At 35.6% G+C, this 15644-nt stretch overlaps 1 protein-coding gene across 1 annotated transcript in view; it reads left to right on the top strand.

Annotated features, from left to right (window-relative positions):
• Positions 1-273: 273 nt before the first annotated feature.
• The window catches only part of LOC124363391, a 29657-nt gene continuing 14286 nt past the window's right edge, over positions 274-15644 (top strand). Inside the window, exons 1-9 of the mRNA XM_046818642.1 lie at positions 274-412; positions 634-762; positions 1997-2147; positions 4133-4302; positions 6130-6281; positions 7984-8131; positions 11370-11433; positions 13966-14185; positions 14713-14870. Coding sequence (XP_046674598.1) covers positions 274-412; positions 634-762; positions 1997-2147; positions 4133-4302; positions 6130-6281; positions 7984-8131; positions 11370-11433; positions 13966-14185; positions 14713-14870 — 1331 coding nt within the window. The remainder of the gene's footprint in view (positions 413-633; positions 763-1996; positions 2148-4132; positions 4303-6129; positions 6282-7983; positions 8132-11369; positions 11434-13965; positions 14186-14712; positions 14871-15644) is intronic.

The following is a 15644-nucleotide window of genomic DNA, read 5'->3' as shown; positions in this document are numbered from 1 at the left end:
ATATATATATATATATATATATATATATATATATAGTCTTACAAAAATGGAGACCTCCGTAAGGATATTCCAGATATATCGAAAATAGAAAATATAGGAGAAACGGCGTTTAGGACATACAAATGCAAAATAAGACTTCGTAAAACTGGAAATAAAACACTTTCTTTTACAATATCTTCAACTGCTTTCTTTGCATGTATAAATACTTTACTCTTAAAGTAACTACGGCGAATTTAAAATCAAACAAAGCATTACTCTTGTTTTGCCTCTTTTATGTGGTGGACTAAAGTAGGGTTTCTTAATGTTTCAGACTGTCTCCATCTCCAGCTGTACAGGGACAGCAAGGACAGATACAAGCAAGGACAAACCAAGGCGTCCTTATCTCTTCAGCACTTCCTTGGAGTTCATTCAGGTAGTTCTCACGTTTAATTGTACATTAAAGCCAACGAAGATTAGATATACTATAACCTTCCTTCTTTGCTGTAATATCCTCTCGTTTCTTCACTGCATTCAGATAGTCAGATGCATCCCATAAATTTTTTACATTAATCAAGTCTTAAGTCTTAAATGTTGATAAATAAAATAATAAAACAATATCTTGTTCATAATTTTACTCCAGATTGTATGTTTCAGGTTTTACGCTTGACAAAGAGTCCAACACTATCGCCATTATCTGCCAGGATGTTACTGTGGTCCTCGCATTTGACACGAGAGAGCGACTCATCCAGTGGCAAGTGAAGATTGCCAACAACCTTGGAGAAGGTGAGATCATCACTCAATATAACATAACTCAATATAACTTTACAAATAGTCCATAACTATCGCCGTTATCTGCCAGGATGTTACGGTAGAGAGTGACTTATTCAGTGGCAGGTGAAGATTGCCAAAAATTTGAGGGAAGGTGAGATTTGAACTATCTAGATAAAATTTACCATTTTGCCAAGCAAGAATTTAATTTAAAAGGATCCGAATTGAATTAGTATTGGATCTGGGAACCAATTTTCATTGTATGGACAAAATCTTAATTTCGTGAAACGGATAGAGGGATTGTCGTAAGGAAGAAAAAGAACAGTTCGAAGGGTTAGACAATTCGAACAAAATCCTGTTCTATGATCATGTTATTCTTTGCTTGCCACACTTAAAGCCAACTGTCAGACACTTAAGTAATGTACGAAAGTTGAGTTCAGCTCCATTTCACCTTCCGCCTAGTGCAGCGTCTTTATCGCAGTAGCACAGACTTGACATCTGGAATCTGGTGTTTACGTCCGTCTGGAGAGATCCAAAATGTCTTCGAGTAAGACGTCCAAAACCCTGTACATCGTTTCGGCATCATGGACATCTAAAATAATAGGACTGTCTGGTTTAACCAGCAGCAATTCAGTGAATCTTACTAGATGAAAGGTGTTCTCCCATTACGACGTTAAAGACACGATCCCAAAGTACGGCGGAACAATCACTTCGTAGTCAGATTTCAGAAGCTGCACTACACGGAAGGTGAAATGGCGCTTAACTCAATATTAACATTGAATCAACCGTTCTCGCCATAGATGCATTAATCACCGTCAAATAACTATGAAAAGAAACTGGGAGTCTTCATTTTCAGCTAAAAGAATATTGCTGTGATTATCCAAGAGGAAGTTAGCAAGTTTATTGCAAATACGTTTGAAAATACTTTTTTGGTCCAAAGAGGAACGAAATGTATGTTGTCGGAATTTGTAAGGATTGAAAGTTGTAGAGATTGAGTTAGACGACAGTTCTCTTCATCTTGTTCCTCAATAATTCAAACTACCTTTCCTTCTTTACTTTGCTATTTCATATTCTATAATAGGTTTTACAGCACTACCATACATCCAGTGCTATTGCTATCTTATCGTTACTATTTGCTGTTGCAGCACTGTTACTAGTTGTCTCAATGGCTTCAAAGAGCTTTCTTCTTCATGATTATGTATTTCGCTAATTGCGGATCCTTCATGATTCTGTTTACTTGGGTGTCCAGATGAGCAGTTCCTAGTCCAGATCCAGTCGGCCCCCGCCCGAGGCAAGATTCCCCCTGGACCAGCCCGCCTCCACATCCAGGAACGTCAGTTCTGCATGACCGTGGGCGTCCCACCTCGACTGGTCGGGTATTGGCAAATCGGTCAACTGAGGTACGTTAATGTATTGTGTAGAAACATTGCAAGGCGTTTGCCAAGCAGTATTGTTACATGCAAATAGGATTGGAGGTCAATTTAGATATGAATTGTATTAAATTTAAAAACAGTTTTAGTTCCGTTCATTATTTGTACTTAACTAACTTTGAAAACATGCATTTATGCAAAGTTTATAAGTTTTATCACTACTAATATTACAAGATGTGTTACAGTAATTATTAAACCTCTCATCTTCCAATCTCATTCATACCAAATAGTCTTTGGCGAAAAGAAAAGTTTGAAATTAGATACCACATTGCGACATTTTTTAACATGTTAACTGTTTTTTGAGGGTAGGGAACGCTTGGTAAATCAGGTTATGTGGAACGTCAATTTGAAGAAAATGAAATACCGATAAATAATTAGGCTGCAATTGTAAAGGGCTAAATATTTTGGAAACTGGACCTTATTAGGTCACTATAGTAGGGACCACCAAAGAGTGCGGTTGAGGGAGGAGCATATTTGGCGCGTGACCTTGGAGCAGCCAATGAGGACCGAGCTAACCAAATAACTACGTTAGTTTGAGGATTATGCAGGCGACAGTTGACGTGTTGTGCCGACTGCACTCTTTCGTGGCCACTGCTGTAGTGGGTCTGAAAATACATGGTCCTTACAAATAACTATTTTAATCAAATCACAGAAACTGGCTCAAATCAATACGAAGCGTCCACAGCTTAATTTAAATGTAAATAATGTCTTAGTTTTTAATCAATTAATAAGTTTTATGATGTTTAATTCGTAATCTCATTTCGCCCTCGTTCAATTTCTCTCTGTAGTCTCAGTTTGATTTAGATTTTTTTTATTTTAATGAGATAAATTTTCAATATTGCATTCCAACATTATTATAAAATGGGGAATTATTACGTTTAAAGCAATGGTAGTTTCAGAGTAATAGGCTGCATCAAAATTATTCCCCAAAGAGAGACAAGTCTATCCAATATTAAAATGCCTTTAAATATTTAAAACATGTACATATAAATAACATTATTTATAAATATATTTTATTGATTAACATTTTTAATAATAATATTGCAAATGAAAAGTAAATCGTCCGTTTGATATAGTGCTGTACTTACTTTTAAACTTTATTCAAACAATTTCTCGAAATGTTTTAGTTTTCTAATTTCTTTGAGAAATTAGTATTCTAACATTGTAGAATTAGAGTTGAATATAAATGGATTCAAATCCTACGAATTAATCATGGGTGCCAATAGCCTGCACGTCAAACCTAGCTGTCTAGAGGTTGGTCTATAAAGCAAGTGTCATTTATGGTATCAGAAAAAATAAAACAATTGAATGTTTTTATATTCTAAGGTATAAATCTATACCACTTTGTGGCTGTTTGAGATTTTAAGGTAAAGTTCCTTTGGTTATAGTAAACTCTAACTATTGAGTTAGAATAATTCAAAGCACAGCCATTGTACATAAGTTTTACAAGAACAACTTTATTTAGAATATTTTATTATAAATACAAATAAATATTTGTTATGTAAATGAAGTTAAAATTACCAAAATATTGTATCTTTAGTCATGTTAGTACGTTTGCTGCGTAGTTACACGTGGCAGTTACCGGCACAAACATTAAAAGTATTTAGGTAATACGACATATATTAACTATCAAGTCTAGGACTGTATTTATAATTTGAAAAGAAAAAAGTGTATTTATGGAATAAGGTAAATAAAAAAGCAATAAGTGATAGATTAAAAATAGACCACTGTAAAATAAGATAAATGGGATAAAATATAAACTTGGGGATTTTGGGCTTTAAAATGTTTTACGCATGAGAATAAAACAAAAAAGTAAAATAAGCTTTTTGAATGTATAATCCAAAATTATATTTAACCTAAAACCTAATTATATGGAGTCGTTCAATGGAGCCCATAGGAGTGTACTAAATATTAAAATCCATATGATCTCCAAAGTGGAAATGTATCTGCTGCAGGAGGTATGGTGTTGTCGAAAATCGCTTCTGCTTCGAGGGAGGCTCACGGTGTGGCCGCGGGGAGGGTCTGTACGTCCTGGTGTCGGATCAGGGGAAAGACATCTCCAGAGCTTTCCAGTTGGCTGCCGAAGGTAAACTGTACTCCAGGAAACGTCATCACACTAAGAATGGTAAGTCTATATAGACAACTGAAACTGTAATTAACGTTTTATAAAAAAGGTTCCAGAACTTTCACAGAGTTTAGTGAGAAGTTAAAACAAAAGATTAGTTTAAAAAAAGATAGATCCAAGTTCTGATATTCCCATACTATTTGTTGTCACCACAAGACAAGTAGTCAACCACAAATAGTCAACTACAATTGGCTATGTGATTAAATATTTAACCACTTTTTCCAACACATTTTGGTATATTTTTAGTATTTAGTTTTTCTTGATTACAATTGGTATCCTCAAACTGATACTGAAGCGACTACTTTTGGAGGGCTATGGCTGTATGTTTTGCAGGGGGAAAACTTTTGTTCGCGTCACACAACGTCACGTCACGCTTGTTCGCTTTGTAGCTACTAGGGGCGGGACTATCGCGGCCATTTTGATGTCAGGGCGTTTCTCCGTTCAGTTCAGTGGTTATCCAGGCGTGCTAGTGAGAGGTTACTGTCGCTCCTTATTTAAGTAACTATTTGGCGGGTTATGGATGTATATTTTGCACGCGGGAAAATAATGGAAGGGCAGTAGCGGATTGACCGACAGAAGTGACTACTTCGTATAACGGGCTGTGAATAAAACCAAACACAGACTAAAATATATGGTAAAATACTGGTTTGAATAAATCTACGAACTACTAATTTATTTATTAATGAATCCAACGTAAAATTTATTAACCTACTGCACCATTTAATTGCAGTATTTAAAGCTCATTGAACTCTTAATTGAATTTCAGCACGGTTAATATTAATTCCTATTCCAGTTCAGTACTAGTTTCGTCCTGACGAGATTTTAAAAAGAGTTAAAAATAAATTAACTAAATCTTTTTTTAGCTAACAAAGCCGTTGTGTAATTTAATCCTGGAAGTCAATTAGGCTTTCTGTTGATTATAATTATTACCTTTTGTCAATTACATTCAGCCTTACCTTGCATTTACTTAAAAAATAAATTACGTAAAAACAGATTTTAATAAAATTTTTCTGAAGTAACGTGAAAACAATTAATTTTATTCTGAAAACATAAATTACGTTTAACAATTTCAAACGATAAAAACATAAACACAAGCTATGGAAGAACAGGTTACTTAGCAAGATTGTATTCCAAAGGTTTTATTTCTTATTTCAGTTACTATAAAACCATGATTTCATTGTTGAAATATAATGACTGAAAATAATACTGACGAAATTACAGAAACTAATACAAACAATAATAATGATAAGGTATAAATAGGTATTACTTTAATATTTACAAGTCAGTTTTTATGTTGAGGAATCGAGTCTCATATTATTTTAAAATATAGAAATAACCATTTAATAATTATCAAACGTACTTTTTCAAGATATATATTCACAGTCCGCTATAAGAAGTAGTCACTTCTGTCGGTCAGTCCTGCAACAGCCTTTCCATTTTTCCCCGGGCAAAACATACATCCATACCCTGCAAAAAGAAGTAGTCACTTCAATAAGGAGCGGCAGTAACCCCTCACTAGCACGCCTGGATAGCCACTGAACTGAACGGAGAAACGCCCTGACATCAAAATGGCCGCGATAGTCCCGCCCCTAGCGGCTACAGAGCAAAAAGCGTGCCGTGACGTTCCGTGACGCGAAACCAAAGTTTCCCTCCTGCAAAAACATTTGTCGATAGCACGCCAAAACAAGTAGTCGCCTCAATAAAGGTTTGAGGATTCCGATTGTAATCACATGAAAAGAAAATCCTAAAAATAGACAAAAATGTGTTTGTAAAAGTTGTGCCTTAGTTGTCAAAGTTACATTATCTCGAACGTCCCCTTGTTTCCAGCGCTGGACAGCCCAAAGAAGCGAGTCGAGGCGGATCTGTGCGGGGCAAGCGGCCTGGAGGATGCCGTGGCCTGGCCTTCATGCGAGACTCGGCCCGACTGTGACTATGCTGACACCGCCTCTGTCACCGACACATCCGATACCTATCACCAGGTACATCACACGTTCACTAACAAATAGTAACGGGATATGGTTGAAATATGTCGTTAAGTTTATACTAAATGTTTTGTATGTTAAATAAACATTACAAGACAACCCTTATTTTGTATGTGTAACATAGGAATTACAACTTTTTCAGTAATCTCTTCTACTCCAAAAGCCTTGTTTGACAATTAATTGATTCTAATCTATGAATAAGCTCGGGTAATTTCAATAACGTAGCCAGGAAAACATTTAAAGGAGGAGGGTCCAGACAACTGATATTTTCCCATCCGTAGTAAGGCCCCATTTTGTTCCTTAAAAAGCTCTCCACCCGTTTTTTTTTTCTTTTTTTGAGAACGATCTTTCAGCAGTACAAGTCAGTAATACTGAATTTTTTAAATAATAATATTAGTTTACTAAAAAAGTAAATTAAAAATTTGGGGGGGCCGGACACCTTGGACCTCCTCACTGGCTACGTCCTTGGTAAATTTTATAAAACATGAGTGAAAATATTATATACTGTTTACTCTTTAAAATCTCAAGTTTAATTCTCTTTTAAGTGTAGTGGAAAGTTTAGTACCAGTATATGAGGTATTATGAACCAAATATTTACAGAGCCAGTTTTGATTAAATACCGTTTCCAGAAGTTGGTATTACTTATCAACAAAGAGAAATATCATTATACCACCATTTATACGAATTTTTTCAAATTAACGAGGTTTAACGCGACCTGAAATGGAGCGTATAAAACATATTCACATATGTCATAGGTACTCCGATGGATTATCAGAAATTTTTTTTTCTTCACCGTCTAAGTTTAGACTTTGCTACAGTTGTTCATATTTGGCCAATTATCTTTAATTGTATCATCTACACGAACAGAGGTTCATATAATCGGTCGGCATAGCGTCTGTTCGAGGCTTTTTTTAATATTTCGGTCAACCATGTCATACTTCACAGTGTGTTCGCTCACTATCAAACTCATGACGTCAAGAATCTTCAGTCAACAAAAGGGTGCAAATAAATTTTGCTGCACTATTTGCTGTTTAGGCTCAATTCCAGACAATCCACTTTGAACTCCTGAACCCGGTCTTCATTAGCTTCCAATGACGCGTTGATTGGAAAAATTGGTTTAGTATAACTTAAGACTTAGTAGTTAGCAACAAATCTGGAACTCTACTGATTAAATCTGCAGCTCACTATAAGTAGCGCGTATACTTTTCACTCTGTATGTTCTAACATTTCCAAGAAAAGTTCTTAGGAACATTCCACAGTCTACGTGTAAACACAAAAGTCAGCTCTTTGCGCGATTTTCAAAAAGAAATTCAGCTAAGAATACAATTTCTGTAGATGTCAAAAATACTAAAAACAGAATACATATGAGATCAAGTAACAGAATCAAATGATCCACATCTAGCAAAATCAAGACTTATTTCTAGCCGTATTTCTTCGACACTATTTTTGAAGCAAACATAATAGCAAATTCAATATCTACAAAACTGAATTCAAAGCTTGCTCGATTGGAACAACAATTGTGTCGGTAAGTGCATGTTTCGTACCTTTCTCTTACAAACAAATATGCCTGACTCCAAGAACTGTTTTTTCCAAAATTATTTGTTGTTTAAAAGTTTGGTTACTGAACCAAGAGTAAGGCTTCATCTAGAAATATTGTACTGGATAAGATACAGTAAACAATCAACTTATTGTGCTGCAGGAGACAGGGATATGGACGACGGAGACCAGTATGGAGAGGTGTATGAGCTGTATCAGCAAGTTGGGAGCGATGAGCCGGTCGTCTACCATGGTTCAAACCCCCGGCTCGGGCTTTACTCCTGCTTGGACCATGGAAACCAACAACCCCGGTAGGCAGCATCAGTGAAACCATTAAAACACTTGTTCATCACAAAAGTAAAAGTGTAATCCGTATACTTGGTCAAGAATCTCAATCAGTCGAACACAATGATCAGTGACACTTGGTCAGGAATATCTGTCAGTCTTAAACAATTAAATGTTACATTTGGTTAGGAATCTCATCAGTCTTACAAAATTATAGGTGACAAATTGTTAGGAATCTCATCAGTCTTACACAATTATAGGTGAGACATGGTTAGGAAACTCACCAGTCTTACAAAAAACTATTGTTCACACTTGGTCAGGAATCTCTGTCAGTGTTACACAATTATCTGTGACACTTGGTCAAGAATTCAGTCAGTCTTACACAATTATCAGTGACACTTGGTCAGGAATATCTGTCAGTCTTAAACAATTAAATGTTACATTTGGTTAGGAATCTCACCAGTCTTACAAAATTATAAGTGACAAATTGTTAGGAATCTCATCAGTCTTACACAATTATAGGTGAGACATGGTTAGGAATCTCACCACTCTTACACAATTATAGGTGATATTTGGTTAGGAATCTCATCAGTCTTACACAATTATAGGTGACATTTGGTTAGGAATCTCATCAGTCTTACACAATTATAAGTGAGACATGGTTAGGAATCTCACCACTCTTACACAATTATAGGTGATATTTGGTTAGGAATCTCACCACTCTTACACAATTATAGGTGACAATATTTGGTTAGGAATCTCATCAGTCTTACAAAATTATAGGTGACATTTGGTTAGGAATCTCATCAGTCTTACACAATTATAGGTGAGACATGGTTAGGAAACTCACCAGTCTTACAAAAACTATTGTTCACACTTGGTCAGGAATCTCTGTCAGTGTTACACAATTATCTGTGACACTTGGTCAAGAATTCAGTCAGTCTTACACAATTATCGATAACGAATGGTCATGGTCAGTCTTTCACAATTATTTATGACACTTGGCCAGGAATATCTGTTAGTCTAACACAAAACCTTTGTTGATACTTAGTCAGGAATCTCAGCAAATATTACACTCATTTGGTGACAGTGAGAAACCTCAGTCAATCTTACACAACGATCTATATCACGTGATCAGGAATTTCAGTCAGCCTTACAGATTTAACACTGACGCTGGATCGGGAATTTACATAGTCACAGTGTCAATAAGGTATTATCAAAAGAATAACAAAACTAAATACTGTGGATTTGATATAGTTCGGTTGAATTCCTTCATTTTTTTAGTTGTGTGATATTCAGTGTTCCTGCTTTTAAAATTGTATTTATAAAACAATTATCACCTATTATTTTATTTGTGTGTGTGTTAAGCAAAGCCTTAGAGCCTCTAAGCAAAATCTATTTCATAAGCTAAGTATATCCAAAGTTGGTGTTTCAGATTTAAGCTTCTGGGGAAAATGTTTGAATTCGGTTCGGATCTGTTTCTATTTAAAAGCATGTGATAAATAGTTTTATGAGAATATAGCAGATTATTTAATGTTTTAATTAATAGTTCAAAGGTGCATCTAGGTAAGGAAGGTAAGGAACTAAATGCAGGCTGTCGAGAGCCAGGGCTGACTTTGAGGGGAGGAATGAACAGTGACAGGCCGACCCAGCATTTCCTCCGCCCTGACAGCTCATTTAAACACTTCTCTGCAACCTCGTTAGCTTCTCAACATAACTTTATAGTTCTGACGTTTAACTTATTGAAGCTAATGTGGGACCATTATTGTCTTTCTATGGTCCCAATCTTTATTTTGAAACAACAGTAAAATGTTAGACTAATAATATGAATGAAAAAATGATTTACCACTATTTTAAGAAACTACACGACACAAATGTTCACAGACTTTAGAACTTGAAAACAATTAAAATTCTCAATTGTATAAGTAATGGTCACGTTATAGAAGGAATTTTAATTTTTCTAAACTATCTAACGATATAATAAGAAAAAGATATTAGAAACATTTCGATGGTTTTTTCTGAACACGTCAGAGGTATCAGGACTGTAAGGGCAACTATACGGATAGTGATAATGATACTGTTGATATTTCTATTGTCATAACATTTTTAGCGATCGGTACTTCAACATTTTGGCAATTATTAGATTTGGCATTTAATAATTTTGGCATTTTTATGATTGGTACTTTTATACCCTAATCAAAACACGAACTACTTTTATTGAACTTTTTTCATTCAAATTCCCATTGAAAAACAAATAAGTAAATGTATTTAGTCATAGATATTTTTGCTGTAGATGGAGCTTATATTGGTCACTGTTAAATTACATTAAAAACATAAAACCAATATTTAATACATTTTATTGTTTTGTGAGGCCTTTCGATATCCAAGATATCTTCTTCAGACACATCACAAATGTGTCTTTTGTGATGTGTGTGAAGAAGATATCTTGGATATCGAAAGGCCTCACAAAACAATAAAATGTATTAAATATTGGTTTTATGTTTTTAATGTAATTTAATAGATATTTTTGATTACTTATTTTGTACAGACAATCTATAAAGTCACGACACTAATGTAGAAGACTTAGGTTTAGATGTTGGACCTAATGGTTTCAAAAACTGCTTTATTATTCGAAATCAAAATCAGAAGTCTTAATTTTTTACTAAACTATAACTTATTTATGTATACTGTCTTGTTATAGAAGACATTTTAAATATAAACTAGTTTGTTTGTGTTATTATGTGAATGGTAAGGATCGATTTTCGTAAGATAAAAATGTAAAATATTTAAATACTTTTCCATTGAAACTGTACATAAATTGGATTTAAATTCCCAATTCCAAAACATATGGACAGTCCTTGTGGATTCCACATGGTTTTATTTGTATTTTTCAAAATTATTTATTTTTTTTATTAGGCCTACTTTTCAACAATAATTTTATGAAGGTGATCTTGTTGAACATCCAATCAGACAGTAGTAGTGTACAGTAAATAAAACTGTGACGGTGATTAATTTACAGTTTTGTTTTTAAAATTCAAAACAAGTAGTTTGGTAAAAACTCCAAATCATTTTGTTATGTTTAAAATAAATATCTGGCCCAATAACTATGGCTCCAAGTCCTGTGTGTGTTCACGGTCAGTTGTTTGCGTGTGTACGCTTCCAGTCTAAACACTCATTTAACATTATTTTAGTGGAAACTTACTCTTTTAAACTGGCGTTAATATTTTAAACAAACTTAACATAGCTGTACTTATTTGCGTACAGGTGGATGTCCGGTTCCTGCATCAACATCCTCTGACGATACTCGCAACACTTCAACAGACAGTTGGTGAGTATGTATTGACTGTGTCTCTTTTTATCCACTCAATTAATGACCTTTGAAGATTAGGAATAGTAAATTAATGAAAAAATGAAACGCAATCCCTGTAAAGTCTCGCTCCTTACTTGCTAAATCAATGCCTTCAGTGTGTTGGCATCGTAGGCTGTTCCATGGTTATGGCCTGCCAATAATTCTCAAGATCTACCTGCAATTCGGCACTTGGAAGTCTATCCTATACAATAGATTAGGACTGCCATATCTCCTTCGATAAGTTAGTATCGTAAGCTGTTCCATGGTTATGGCCTTCCAATAATTCTCAAGATCTACCTGCAATTCGGCACTTGGAAGTCTATCCTATACAATAGATTAGGACTGCCATATCTCCTTCGATAAATTAGTATCGTAAGCTGTTCCATGGTTGTGGCCTTCGAATAATCCCCTATATCTCGCTGCAATCTGGCACTTGGAAGTCTACCCTATACAGTAGATTAGGACTGCCATATCTCCTTCGATAAGTTAGTATCGTAAGCTGTTCCATGGTTGTGGCCTTCCAATAATTCTCAAGATCTACCTGCAATTCGGCACATGGAAGTCTACCCTAAGCAACAGATTAGGACTGCCATATCTCCTTCGATAAGTTAGTATCGTAAGCTGTTCCATGGTTGTGGCCTTCGAGTAATCCCGTAATCTCGCTGCAATCTGGCACTTGGAAGTCTATCCTATACAATAGATTAGGACTGACATATCTCCTTCGATAAGTTAGTATCGTAAGCTGTTCCATGGTTGTGGCCTTCGAATAATCCCCTAATCTCGCTGCAATCTGGCACTTGGAAGTCTACCCTAAGCAACAGATTAGGACTGTCATATCTCCTTCGATAAATTAGTATCGTAAGCTGTTCCATGGTTGTGGCCTTCGAATAATCCCGTAATCTCGCTGCAATCTGGCACTTGGAAGTCTACCCTAAGCAACAGATTAGGACTGCCATATCTCCTTCGATAAGTTAGTATCGTAAGCTGTTCCATGGTTGTGGCCTTCGAATAATCCCCTAATCTCGCTGCAATCTGGCACTTGGAAGTCTACCCTAAGCAACAGATTAGGAGTGCCATATCTCCTTCGATAAGTTAGTATCGTAAGCTGTTCCATGGTTATGGCCTTCCAATAATTCTCAAGATCTACCTGCAATTCGGCACTTGGAAGTCTATCCTATACAATAGATTAGGACTGCCATATCTCCTTCGATAAATTAGTATCGTAAGCTGTTCCATGGTTGTGGCCTTCGAATAATCCCCTATATCTCGCTGCAATCTGGCACTTGGAAGTCTATCCTATACAATAGATTAGGACTGACATATCTCCTTCGATAAGTTAGTATCGTAAGCTGTTCCATGGTTGTGGCCTTCGAATAATCCCCTAATCTCGCTGCAATCTGGCACTTGGAAGTCTACCCTAAGCAACAGATTAGGACTGTCATATCTCCTTCGATAAGTTAGTATCGTAAGCTGTTCCATGGTTGTGGCCTTCGAATAATCCCGTAATCTCGCTGCAATCTGGCACTTGGAAGTCTACCCTAAGCAACAGATTAGGACTGCCATATCTCCTTCGATAAGTTAGTATCGTAAGCTGTTCCATGGTTGTGGCCTTCGAATAATCCCCTAATCTCGCTGCAATCTGGCACTTGGAAGTCTACCCTAAGCAACAGATTAGGAGTGCCATATCTCCTTCGATAAGTTAGTATCGTAAGCTGTTCCATGGTTGTGGCCTTCGAATAATCCCCTATATCTCGCTGCAATCTGGCACTTGGAAGTCTACCCTCGTTAGTACGTAACAAATAGGCCTGCGTTAACTGGAAATATTAAAACTTCCTCTTCAGAATTCCTCCACACTATACTAAAATAGTTTATTTGTTACTGAAATTATTGGAGCTATTCAATAAAAACCCATATAGTATTGGAGAGATACTCGCATTATTGTATAGGTACCTATAAAAAAACTTTTTAACTCTCCAACTTCAGAGTCCTTAAAACCTCTCTGTACATGTCAATTTTAAATAGATCATAAAGTTAGAATACCTTTAAGTGATTATCACTTATCTCAAGATATTGAAGAAATAAATTACTGTACTGTTCTTTTAGTAAAAAATTGCATGCAAAGCCGCGGGTAACTGCTAATTAATTTATATTTTTTTGTTAAAATTACAATATTTATTGTTTTGTAATGTTTTGTGCAACATTAACTAGAAGAACGAGCTAAAATTATCAGAAAAGAAGAGAGAAGAATTATAGGAGTTTCTGCCATCGCAGTTCCTGTAATAATTCGAAACAATGTTATTAAACTCCATACCACTCGTAATCTCTACCGATAGTGTTGAACTCATGACATTTGTCGAACTGTTACTCTCGGTTTGTAACTGAATAATGGAGAACCTGCTTTTCCTTGGGACCCTTTGTAAGATTAACTATCTTTGGTTGGTAACTGTATTCAAACTCTTAACTAATGTTCAGTCTTTTTCTAATTCTTTAATAAGGTTTACATTTTCCCAGGTCACAACCCGGGATGTCCACAGCGATACCCACGGTAAGTGAGAGATGCCAATGTCCTCCGCCATCAAAGTTTCCCAACCCTCTGTTACCTCTGGAGTCCAACGTCTCTTCTCCACAAAGGAAGAAGCTAAAACCACCAATGCCTTTACCATCTTCTTGCACATGCCATCATGTCAGTACTTACGGAGACTATGACATACCGAAACCTTTCCAACTTGCGGTGAGTAAAAATCATTAATTTTAATGTCATATTTTTATTTTCATTCAGTAATAAACTAAATTAAAAGTCTCATATGAAATTGCATGCAGAACAATACTTCTATATTTTAAAATGTTAAACTAATATAATATTTCGTATAAAGGTAGTAAGTGTGGGAAATTAAAATAAATTGATTAAATATTCCTTTTTGGTCTTCTTCTCTTATAAGCCTCAGCTTAGCTATGTCGGCTTCAATGTACTCTGGTTTATTTTCAAAGTACACACTCTTTCGTGTCTATACATGATTGGCCCTCCCCGAGATTTGAACCCGTGATCTCTCAGTTAGAGATCCGAGACTATAACCATTAGTCTATGGAGGAGGACTATTAAATATTTAATTTTTTATTATATAATATTTAAAAACATTAATATTTTAAAAATTAAAATTTCAACCGCTCACTGTGAAAGAAGGATTCAATTAGCTATGGTCTTCTAAGGACGTACATTATTCCTAGACTTGCGAGTTTGCAACTTATCATGGCTTACAGGGGAGGCCGAACAACGAAACAAGTGGTTCGCCCACGGACGAACTGTACGACACACCCAAACAACTGAAGGAAAGAATGCTGGGAGAATACGGAAACTATGATGTCCCTCAGCCGGCAAACAGCTGCTCTTGTCCCCAACATGGAAATACTACTGTCAGGTCAGTGCACGTGACAGTATGTCACAGGATGTCTACTTCATAAAATTGTATAGTCACTCAGTTTTTATTTTATATTAAATATAATTATACAGTCCAATCTCGATATGGACGGATATGGACCAGCACACTGTCGGATTACCAAGGAGTCCGGATTACCAAGGGTGCCATTTACACAATGCATAAATAACCTATAATCGGTAAGAAACGTGAAAATAAGCAAACACTATACTGTAAGAACAAACTTTTTTTATTTTACGTACCTAATTATAGTAGAATGACCAAACTGTGCATATATAAGTGAAAACTCTTAAAATACCATCTTTATACCTTTAAAAAATCTAAAACAGTTTTTTTGCTTCTTCTTACTTAAAGATTCTGTACACTTGTACAGTACTGCAGTGGCCTGAGCGGCCAGCGCCGACTGCCGAAAGCTTGCTTGTTTGAGCGTGTCGGACTGGCAAATGTCGGATTATCGAGATTGGACTGTACATTATTAGTGTATTTGGTTTTATTGAAATTATTTCTATTTGTGTATTTATGACAATCCTAATAATATTATAAATGCGAAAATGCCTTTGTTTGTTTTGTTTTCACACGAAAACTACTCATCCGATTGTACTGAAATTTTACATGAACAACCTTTCTGGTTCCTGAGATAAATAAATATGGAGATGAACTAAGTTTAGAGAAAACTAGAACATGAAAATGGATAGAATGTTCAAGTAGTAAACACATTACTGTTTATGATCATACAAAACTGAGGATAAAAAGCTA

The sequence above is a fragment of the Homalodisca vitripennis genome, chromosome 5 (assembly GCF_021130785.1).
Source record: "Homalodisca vitripennis isolate AUS2020 chromosome 5, UT_GWSS_2.1, whole genome shotgun sequence".
NCBI classification, from domain to species: Eukaryota; Metazoa; Arthropoda; class Insecta; order Hemiptera; family Cicadellidae; genus Homalodisca; species Homalodisca vitripennis.
The sequence above is the reverse complement of the archived record's forward strand: the minus strand, read 5'-3'. Positions and strand labels throughout refer to the sequence as shown.